Source organism: Triticum aestivum, chromosome 6B (assembly GCF_018294505.1).
Source record: "Triticum aestivum cultivar Chinese Spring chromosome 6B, IWGSC CS RefSeq v2.1, whole genome shotgun sequence".
NCBI classification, from domain to species: Eukaryota; Viridiplantae; Streptophyta; class Magnoliopsida; order Poales; family Poaceae; genus Triticum; species Triticum aestivum.
Window position 1 is genome coordinate 721,496,556 of NC_057810.1, and position 11,198 is coordinate 721,507,753.

The window sequence follows — 11,198 nt, forward strand, 5'->3', positions numbered from 1 at the left end:
CCCTTGCATCTTATGTTTCTTTTAGGACTGCTTGCTGCGTCGAAGAGCAACTCCAATAGCTCCCGTATCCCTAACAAACTATCCTTTTCCAGGAAGTTGGGACAACAAAAGGCCTCTAGCAGCTTCCATAAGCCCGGCAACATTTTACAGGATCCCGTAAAAACTTGTCGGAATGTGACACTGACTTGCAGGCCCTAGGCCTGGTCTAATAAAAGAATAAAATATTTTGCAGGAAGATATTAACAGAAACTAGAAAAGTTCGTAAATTATACAGACATCCCATAAAACGACTTTTACAAAACGGTTTTGGGCGAGCTCGTTGAGTTGTTCTAATGGCAACGCAAACACACATGGGCCTAGCAACTTGGCCCGCCCAATTTTGGCGTTCATCCTGTTTCCGCTACTGCTCAAATTTCAGTTCATCTTTTTTTGTCTTTTGGGTTTTTTCGTTATTCAACCACTTCTCTCTTTTTCTTTTCCTTTTCTTTTCCAGTTTTCCTTCTCATTTTATTTTTTCTTCAGATTTTTTGTTTGTTATCCCTCTATTTTTCATCTCGGTTTTTAACTTTCTTTTTTATTTTAATTCCATAAATATATTTATTTGCAACTAAAATATTTGCAGTTAAAATAGATTTTGAAAGTGCATGCTAAATATTTTTTGGCTGCCTGATCTAAAAAAATCAATACACATGGATGTTGTTTTAAATACATGATGAATATATATTTTTCAAAAGTGTTTAAAGAAGTTTAAGATGTTCTCGTCCAAATGTCTTTTAAATCTATAGTGTGAAAGACGTCAGCCTAGTTTTGAATGGTCAACATATTTAAAAAAATCTTCTTCAATTATGTAAAGTACTCATACATTAAAAAGCATATACACATTGTTCTAAAATGTTTTTGGAAATAAAAAATTGCTCACTTCTATTTTTAGAGAAAATAAATAAACCAAATTAAATCAGAGCGAGCAGAAGAGACCTAAGGAAAAAATCTCACAGAATCCGGATGAACGTTCAGTGTCGAGCTGCGCTAGCCCACATGCACGAGATTCTGTTTTTTCTTAACTATTTTGACTCCATGGGCTCTCTAAGAAAAAATTGACTCCATGGGTGGCAAAATAGGAGGTCTCACCCAACACAATAGGCTTGCCACAGGATGACAACCTACTGTGTTCAGTTTGGACCCGCATACCGCAACGACGGAACCCACTCAAGTTTGGATATTGCAGACGGATTTCGTCAAGAGCACCTACTATTTCGCGATCCACGCCGTGGATATGATGCAATTGCACACCTCCAGGTAGCAAGTTCCAGCTAAGTGGGCCGAGACAGTGCGGGAGCACACATTCTCTATTTTTTATTGTTCCTTTTTTAAAAAAGAATTCAATGAATGTTCAGCATTTGAAAAGGTTCATGGATTTCAAATTATGTTTAGGATTTTAGAAATGATCTTGGTTTCAAAAATATTCAAATATTCATTTGTAAAGTTTCCGTGAATTCATAAAATGTTCAGAATTTCGAAAAATGTTGAAGAATTATATTTTTTCACAAAATTCAAAAATATTCCTTGAAAAAGAATCTTCCTGATTCATAAATTGGTCACTGTTTGTAAAATTGTTCATGAATACAAAATCTTCTCACAAATTTGAAAATGTTCATGATTTCCAAAGCAGTTTTTGTATTAAAAAATATGAAGCAGTTCAATATTCAAAAAATTGCAGTTTGAAAAATAATTGTGAATTTAATAAATGTTTGTGATTCCAAAACCAATAGTGAATACAAAAATATTCATGAAATCAAAAAAAATATGAATTTTAAGAATATTGATGATTTAAAAAAATCTTCACAAATTTGAAAAGCAAATGTTTGTGAAATTGGATAATTTCCTCAATTTCAATAAATGTTTGCGAAATAGATAAAATAACTGATGAAATTGAATACTGTTTGCAAATTTGAAAAATTGTTAGCTAATTTGGAAACAAAATAAAAAATTCTGAATAATGTTCACGAACTCAATAAATGTTCATAATTTACGAAAAAGTTCATGAAATTGTGAAGAAAATAGAAAAAGGGGAAAATAAAAGAAAATGGAAATGACAAAAGTAGAAAAAACCAAAAGAAAACACAGGAAAAAAATGCCTAGAACCTTCCCAAAACCGGGAAGGGGTTGTTGCTAGGTGGTTGGCCCAATCGTAACTATGGGCACTGACAGGGATACACGTCACCTCCCTATCCATTGACCTGTGCGTCAAATAGGATCCATTGTTCTTCTCCTTACAAAGATTTAGGTTAGCTGTTGAGGCCTTTTTTTGAAAAAGACAAATCCTAAGGGTTCGAATTCGCCCATAGCAAACGGAACTTTTTCTATAACAACTTCCGTAGATGCGAGGGCGACAAGTTTAATTGATATGGATGGCAATTCTGTCCTCGGTTTGTCTTTTCATAGAAAAGTGTCATACATACATGGCAACTAAATTTGCCATCCTCGTGTCAATTAACATTATCATAAAAAACATTCGGTTTGTCATGGATAAAATCCGAATGTTTGGGACTTATCAGGGTCCTTTTTTTGTTGTTGATAAAAAGCTTTCAGTTTTGCTTTTTGGTGGTATCCGATTCATTTTTAGGCTAGCTGTGGAGATGCTGTCGCGGAGCCGAGTCCTTGGCCTCGGTCAGGTCCCTTCCCTTGTGAAACGGCTCGGTTGGTGGCCACTGGCCAGCGAGGCAGCGCGCCACCGTCTCATCTGATGGCGCCGAGTGTAGTGTAGTCACCGGTGGCGATAAGTATAACGGCCAGCTGCGTGATTCCAAAACATGAATGGACGGGCCCGGCCAGGCAGCCGACACGAACCATGTGCGCGCGCCGGCCGCATTATCGAAGACGCTGCCGTGACGCCGCCCCACCGCCAGTTCACCACCAGCCCAGCCCACGCGAGAGCATCTAACCAAGAAATCATCAGCCTAAAAGGGGAACAGCACACTGACACCCTCTGTACCAGCTCGCGCAGCACAGCAGAGTAGCAGCAGCAGCGACCATGGCGGCTAGGTCGTCGGCCCTCCTCGCCGTGCTGGCGGTAGCACTCGCCGCCGTGAGCTTCCTCCTCACGGGGGCCAGGGCCGACTTCGACGACCAGTTCGAGGCGATCGGCGACCGCGACCACATCGGGTACCGGGACGACGGCGAGGACAAGGGGCAGGAGTTCTCGCTGGAGCTCGACCAGGAGTCCGGCTCCGGCTTCAAGTCCAAGGCCAAGTACCTCTTCGGCGAGTTCGAGGTCAAGATGAAGCTCGTCGACGGCAACTCCGCCGGCACCGTCACCTCCTTCTACGTACGTCAGCCATCTCATCCTCATCTTCCTTCCTTCTTTGGTGTCTTCTTCTTTCTCTCGTTGCTAAATAAAATGGAGAATGGAGCTGTGGTGCAGCTGACCTCCGGCGAGAGCGCGACCCACGACGAGATCGACATCGAGTTCATGGGCAACTCCAGCGGCGACCCCTACGTGATGAACACCAACGTGTGGGCCAGCGGCGACGGCAAGAAGGAGCACCAGTTCTACCTCTGGTTCGACCCCTCCGCCGACTTCCACACCTACAAGATCACCTGGAACCCCAAGAACATCATCTTCGAGGTCGACGGCGTGCCCGTGCGCACCTTCAAGAAGTACGACGGCCTGCCCTTCCCCTCCAGCCGCCCCATGACGGTGCACGCCACGCTGTGGGACGGCAGCTACTGGGCCACGCAGCACGGCACCGTCAAGATCCACTGGCGCCACGCCCCCTTCGTCGTCCCCTACAAGGCCTACCACGCCAACGGCTGCGTCCACGACAAGGCCACCAACAAGACCTCCTGCCCCGCCGGCAGCGACGCCTGGATGCGCCGCGAGCTCGGCGAGGAGGAGCTCAAGACCGTGGCCTGGGCCGAGCGCAACTGCCTCTCCTACAACTACTGCGCCGACGGCTGGAGGTTCCCCAAGGGCTTCCCCGGCGAGTGCGGACGCGACCTATGAGCGATTGATGATTCAGTGGTAGCAGCACTAGCTAGCAGTACACCTCGGAGCCGAGATTTCATTGATTAATTTCTTCCTTCCTTGCTACTCCACTACAGTTCAATCGATTGTTCGTCTTGTTCATCCCATCTTACCTTACCTTACATAAACCTGTGCCATTTTTCTTTTCTTCTCTTCGTGTACATTCATTTTTGCCACCTTTAATAATTGTTTAGAAGAAATGTGAAGAAAGTGGGAGGAAAAGGGCGGTATGCGTATAGTTAATATTTTGGTTGATATGTGTTGACATTTTGTCTTGGGTGTCAGTGTGTCTACATGCATGTTGGCTCCAGAGAGAAAAAAGAGCCTTGTATGGATGCGTTTCTGACTTTTTGTTACAAGAAAGATAATAACGATGGATTCTTGCAAGCAAATTATAGTTATATGGTTGTTGAGTGGACGGAAGGAAGCACACAAGCGACGGTGGGTGCGCATTGAGTGATGGCACATGCTGTAGTACTACTTGAGTGGCGCCCATTGTCCGATCTACCTCTCCCGGTACTCTCCAGTACTAGTACAAAATTAAAGAGCAATTAACCAACAATGTTCGTCACTTGCATTGCACACTGACACGGCTAACACTAGGCCTGAAGGTGGTTCTCGTCCTTGCACCGGTGAAGGGAGTAGCACCGAGAGTACCGGGATAGGATAGGATGATAATTGGTTTCGATTACAGAAATCATGTACTCACTTCGTTCGGAATTACTTGTCGCGGAAATGGATGTATCTAGATGTGTTTTAGTTCTAGATACATTTATTTTCGAGACAAGTAATTCCGAACGGAGGGAGTATGTCTGTATGTATATACGTGTGCGACGACTACCAGCATGCAGTTTGTGTTTCAAAACTGTAATGCCAACGCCATGCGTCGTCAAAACTGGCTGGCTGGGGCCACACGGAACATGATAGTAGTAGCCTAGAAAAGCGAAGCTAGTATCTAGCAGCGCCCGCGATGGCTCCCGCGACCCAGCGCCCGCGGCCGGCGGCGCCGCCTTGATCTCCTCCCTCCGGCCGCCATTTCAACCGCCGCGACCAGATCCGAGCAGCTCTCCGCGTCCTCTCTCTGGTGCACTCCTTCTCCCCTCAAGGCTCTCAAGGTGCTGCCCATGGCAGTCGCGTCCGCCTCATCTTCTTCGACCCCGTCGACCGCGTCGACTGCTGCCGCCGCGATGGCCGCGGCTGCTCTTGCCTCCCGCAAGGCCGACCCCGCAGCTGGTGGCCGCTTGTCCCGCGCCGGCATGGGACTCCCGCTGAGGCCGGTTGTGGCAGCATCTCCGGCGGCGCATCCTCCCCTGCCCGGCGTCGCCGCAGTGTCCACCCTGGGCATAGAGTGTGCTGCTCCGGATCCCCGTGCCCCTGGCCTGATGGATGGCGGGCTTGGGTCCCAGCCGCCGCTGCGGCTTGTGTGTCTCCCGTCCACGGGCTCTGGTGACGCCACTTCTGCCTGCGCCACGCAGTCAACCCCGACTGCTACTGTGGGTGCGTGTGAGCCGTCCCGGGCTATTGCCGGTGCTGCTACGTCGTCCTTGGGCCCTGCGGAAGCCCCGTCGTCACCACCGGCTGCTGCTGCTGAAGCGCCATCTACAACTGCTGCTGGCTGAGCTACATCGACCTCGAGTACTGTGGAAGTGACGCCGTCCTCAACACCTGTCGGCACTGCATCGGGTCTGGACCCGGAGCGATATGTTTCATGGAGCTCCCTTACTCACGACGAAGATGATGATGAAATAGCCCCGCGGACGCCACCGCCGGCTGCCAAATACCCAGTTCCGGCTACTCAGTCGGGTGTGACGTGTGATGCGGATGCGTGCGGAGATTGGCAGGAGGTGCTGCCGCGGCGACACATGCAACGCCTAGACTCTCTGGTCCCTGCATTGGCTTCCCGTCCTGTCCCTGCTTGGCTTCGTGGTAGATGTTGCAGATGCCTCCTTCCTGGTCACCGTGTAGCGGTTTGTCGAGATCTTTTTAGGTGTTCTCGGTGCCTTGAGAATGGTCATCGAGCACGTGAGTGCCGCAATCCCTGGCGTCCCCTCAGCTTTTTGGGAAGCCCTACCGTGTCACTGTTGCCACGCCTCCCCGGGCACCAACAAGCTCTAGCTCCTCGCAAGGTCCAGAAAGAAGCCTCGCCCCTCCCGAAGACGTTTTGTCGTGATTCTTGGGCATCGATTGTTGCTGCTCCTGCTGGCTCTATGGCCTCGACGGATTTCCCTGTGCGGCCTGCCTTGGAGCGGCAGGCCAAGCTGTCACTCTGAGCTCCTTGGTATGACATCCCTCCAGCTTCAGGAAACGGTCCAGCCTCTTCGTGATGTCATTGACTCCATGCAAGGTTGGATGTTGCGGATGGAGAGCTTCGTGGAGCGTGTTGAGGCTGCACTTGGCGATCTCTCCATGGCGACGCCTGTGTTGCAGACTGCTCATGTATTGCGTCCTTTGGTTGTGCTTGTTGACACCTTTGAGGTCGGGATGGGTGCCGAGCTTCATGGTCGTTTCTCCCCTCGTGCTAGAGCATGTTCTCCGTCGTCAGCCTCTGAGGGACTGGACAATGATGTGGTTGTGACTCCGGTGCTGGAGATCATGCCTGAGTTGAGGGAGTTGTGTGAGGGTCCGGTTCTGCCTCTGTCCGTCGAACAACGGAAGGTAGACCCCCCCGAGATCTCGATTGTGGCTTTACCGCCATCATCACCCCTGGAGTCTAGCCAGATACCTGATGCCAAGGGGTGTGGTGATTTGGATGTTGCAGTCTCTGCCATTCCCTCGTCTGCGACCATCGAGCATGTGATGCATGTGAGTGACATGACCACTGAGCCAAGTGTGGTTGCACCTACTCCAAATCCAAATGCTCTCTTCGCGAAAGAACTTTGTGACTTGCTCGCCAGTGTGGAGGTTGCTAGACCTGGTTTGGGCAGGTCAATTGCTTGCCTTCTGACGGGGACACCAATAAGAGGCAAACACAAGAAGGTGGGTAAAGGCAAGAGTGGTGCCATAGGCAAGGCGTCTCTGACTACTTGATGGATGATCTTCATTCTCTCGGCCCATCCTCTTGAATTGGGTCGTCGTTGTGGGTTGGAAGGTGTTTGATGTCTTATATCGATGTGTTCTTGTCGGGGGTCACATGGCGTAGTAGCAATGTCGAGGTTTGTGGATGTTGTGTAATCAGAAGTCCGGCGGGGGCCGCCTATGCGGTTGTGGGGTTTTTCTTACCATGTGAGTAGTTAGTCCGTCCTCCGTTTGTATTGATTTTCGCCCGTTTTTTTTAATTAATTGGGCAATTCTTTTCTTCTTAATTAATCGATGAGGCAAAACTTTTGCCTCCGTTTCGAAAAAAAACTGGCTGGCTGTCAAATTCGAATGGGTGTACGCAGGCAGTCAGCGGGGCCATCCATCCACGTGCTAGAACAAGGCCACATGCTGGATGTGCACATGGAGCCTTCTCATGTCGTGTGCTACTACTAGTACTAGTACGTTTGTGAATGCGTTCCTGTGCATGGCCGCAGCGCTGCCTCGTTCGTCCGTTTGCGCGAGACGTCTCTTTCGCGCCTATACTCGAGTGTGGACCCAGAGAGATCCATGTGGCTCCGCTGGATTTTCTTCACTCCGGTGTTTGCATGCGTAACGACCCCCAACCCCCTATTTGGGCGGGCATCTGCAGATTCAATCGCCCCCAACAACCCCTCGTAGCGAGAATTAGCTGGCTTTCAAAACTGCGCTTCAGAGTTTGAAGTTTGAAGAGATGGCAGTGCTAGTGTCACCCATCTTTCGTGGAGTAAACTCCAGTTCGTTGCCAGGGATTATGTTGTGAGAATGGGTAGTATTTTTTGCGGGTTTGTGAGAATAGGTAGCGTGGGATGAAAGCACGCACAGACCAATAAAAATGAGGTGAAAAGCGGTCTTGAAAATTACAACCCAGGATCATGCACCACGGGACGACCATTGCCACCAATGGAAGTTGTCGCTCCTCTCTATTGGACCCAGCTTGACCGTGTCGATGATAGCCGAGAAGTTTTTGTGCACATAAGAACCGCCACCCCAAAGTTGCCGTCTTCGCCCGCCATAATATGTTTGTTTGCAGGCTGAGCGTACTGTGGAGCTGGCATTTTTCTGCTCGGAGGAAGAGACAACGGAATTCAACCTGTGGGCTGTGGGCGGAGCATGCATCACAAGCTGATGCACGCTAGTTAGTGGAGGGGGGCCACGTGTTAGGAACGGGTCCAAGTGAAAGCTGGGTGTGAGGGGGACCCGCAGGGCATGGCCAACGCTCCAACTTGGACCAATGCCCCGCAGGTACACGTCGGACTAGCAGTTGGCGTTGAGGAGAATGGCAAAGAAGGCAATTTAACCATCCTCTGTTGGCGAGCCTATCCACTGTCCAAATCTGTTTTGTATGGCAAGCCAAGCGAACAATTTACTTTTGGCGGGGCCCAAACCTTTCAAATCAAGTGTTCCATCGGCGAGCGGATCAGGCTAAGGAATTGCACCTTGTAAGCGGACTCTGTCGAGTAGAGGCCATTACCAGTATGTTACGTTTCTAGACGATGTCGTCTAGCACTTCATCGAGAAGCTGGAAGTCGCGGATGCTTGCCCATAGTTGAATGAATTGGTGGAAATGTGTGAACGAGAAGGTCGCAGATCTCTTTATTTCGGATACCCATGCGCCATCTTGTAGAGCTTCTCTAATCTTCCAATATTTCATCGAGGATGCCCTGTAGATGAGGGGCGCGATATCCTTGGGCTTCATATCATGCACCCAAGGCGCGTCCCAAAAGGACGTGCGCGCACCATTGCCGATGGTAATGGTTGTGAAGCGATTGCAAAGTGTGGTGTTGCAGGATGCAACGTTTCTCTATGGCATACGTATACGTGGACCGTGTGTGAGCCACTTGCTGAGCAAACCGATGTGAACACATTGGGTGTGTGTGTGTGGCGCATGTGTATATAATGCCGTCCTTGTACCAAACGCTTCATCCACACAAGAAGCACATCACCTAGTGTTATTGCAGCTTGTGGGTCGAGATGGGGCGCGGCAGATCTAAGGCGCACTCTTCCTATCTAGAGAAGCACATACAAAAAAATTTGGCTTGGTTTTTTTGGATGTGCTCCTCTAGCTAGGAAGAAGGAACGTATACGTGGCTATGATGGTACATCCCACCATCATCTTCTCCTTCTCCGGCTCTTCTATTGCCAACTTGCTAGCATTTTGCACTAACTTTTTTTCACTCCAACCACCGGAATGTGACTCGTCCGAGGCATCTACGTTGCTAGGATGGCATGCAAGTGTCCTAGCAAGCGTTCCCGTTCTCGCAAGCAAGCACCAGCCGGTAGGTCTATCTTCCTACCACATGGTTTGAGATCTACACATTTGGCTACCTTCCTAGGGTTTAGCTCGATGTAATTTCCATCTCCCATGTCCATTTAACATTGTTTGGGGATCTATGCTATAGAGTAGTGCCATGGAGAAGATACGGTTACTGTTTCCCTGGACCTTAATCTTACACAGTTCCTCCATCACAGTCCCGCGACCACACCTTTGATTTGAGGGTTCCATTCCCCAACAAGGGTTTGGAGCATCAATGAGTTGAAGGCAAGAAGGACACACACACACCCATATGCTCACATCGGTTTGCTCTCACACACTGTCCACGTATGCCATAAAGAAACGTTGCATCCTGCAAGCAACACCACACATTACAAAAGCTTGTCTTATGATTTACTCCTTCCGTTCGGAATTAGTTGTCACAAAAATGAATAAAAAAGAATATATCTACAACTAAAATACATCTAGATACATTCATTTCTTGGACGAGTAATTCCGAACGGAGGGAGTATATGATAGATTTTAATCATCTGTCTAGCTTGCAGGTGGTGCCTCAAGTTCAACTTTCTCCTGATCAACTTCCTCTGCAGGGACGGACTCTTAAATCTGATTTGCTCGTTGCCGGTCCTAAAATCTACTCTAATGCAATTTTCAGATGTAATAAAGTTGAGGGTTCTATTCCCCAAGGGATTGGAGCATCAACGAGTTGGAGGCAGGAAGGACACACACCCCCATGTGCTCACATCGGTTTGCTCAGGAAGCGGCTCACACACTGTCCACGTATGCCATAACCCATAAAGAACCGTTGCATCCTGCAAGCAACACCACACTTTGCAGTCGCATTATCTTGTCATTTCGGTTTTTTTCTTCCTATGCGGCGCACGCAGCTACTCCCTCCGTTGAAATATAAAATGTTCCAACTTTTTTCCGATTCAGATGTGTATAGACACAATTTATTGTGTGTTTTTTTTACTATTTCAGCATGTACGCAGTTCATATTAAAATATGTAAACATCTTATATTTGTGAACGGATGGAGTAGTAATTAAGCATGAACCATAATGCAGATCCAGCAGAAGGAAAGTCTTATATTGTGTATGGGGCACCCAGAACGGAGATGGCCAGAAGACAGCAGCCAGTTGTGCTGAGTTGGACGCCACCAATGTCGGGATGGATGAAATTGAACACAACGGTGCATTTGTTTCTCTGGATGCAGCAGGAGCGGACATGCTTATGCGGGATCATCTAGGTGCTATTAATTTTTCAGCTTGCAGAGCCCTCTTTACATGCAGAGATGCATTGGAGGCGGAACTATGCACATGCATGGAGGGGCTCTCCCTGGCCATTCAACGGACGGATCTTCCTATTGTCGTGGAGCTGGATTCTCTCGAAGCGGTATCTTTGATATCGGGTGCGGAGCTTGATCGCTCAGTTTATGCTTCAATTGTGAAGGAGATAAAGCTTTTGATGAGTCCTAGACAAACTTGTATTACTCATGTATCTAGATCTCAAAATAAAGCTAGTGATATGTTAGCTTCTTTTGCTAGAACTCATGGTAGGACTATGACCTGGCTAGGAGCTGGCCCGAGTGAGGTTTTGGAGATTACCTCAGATGATTGTAAGGACATTGTGATTGAGTAATACAAGTTTTCACCCCGCAAAAAAAAGTAATTAAGAACCGAGACACAATCGACCACGGGGTGAAGAACAACAGAAACAAAGCTAAGATAATTATTAATATGATACATATAGCTTGGCGAATATTCTGGCTCGGTCATAGTCTTAAAAACCGGACTCGATCGGCGGTCGGATCGAAAAAACCGAAACCGGCGATCCCGGTAGTTTT

At 48.2% G+C, this 11,198-nt stretch overlaps 1 protein-coding gene across 1 annotated transcript; it reads left to right on the forward strand.

The window, feature by feature from the left end:
• Positions 1–2,827: 2,827 nt before the first annotated feature.
• On the forward strand, positions 2,828–4,146 carry LOC123140018 (xyloglucan endotransglycosylase/hydrolase protein 8). Its single transcript, XM_044559749.1, has 2 exons — positions 2,828–3,325; positions 3,422–4,146. Exons 1-2 carry the CDS (start codon positions 3,032–3,034, stop codon positions 4,001–4,003), a joined length of 876 nt encoding a protein of 291 aa, XP_044415684.1. The 5' UTR covers positions 2,828–3,031; the 3' UTR covers positions 4,004–4,146.
• Positions 4,147–11,198: the final 7,052 nt, after the last annotated feature.

Excerpts from the sequence above, each read along its gene's own strand:
- LOC123140018 (XM_044559749.1), top strand. The coding sequence starts at position 3,032 with ATGGCGGCTAGGTCGTCGGCCCTCCTCGCCGTGCTGGCGGTAGCACTC. Across the intron at positions 3,326-3,421 it reads GCACCGTCACCTCCTTCTAC|CTGACCTCCGGCGAGAGCGC; the intron begins GTACGTCAGCCA and ends GCTGTGGTGCAG.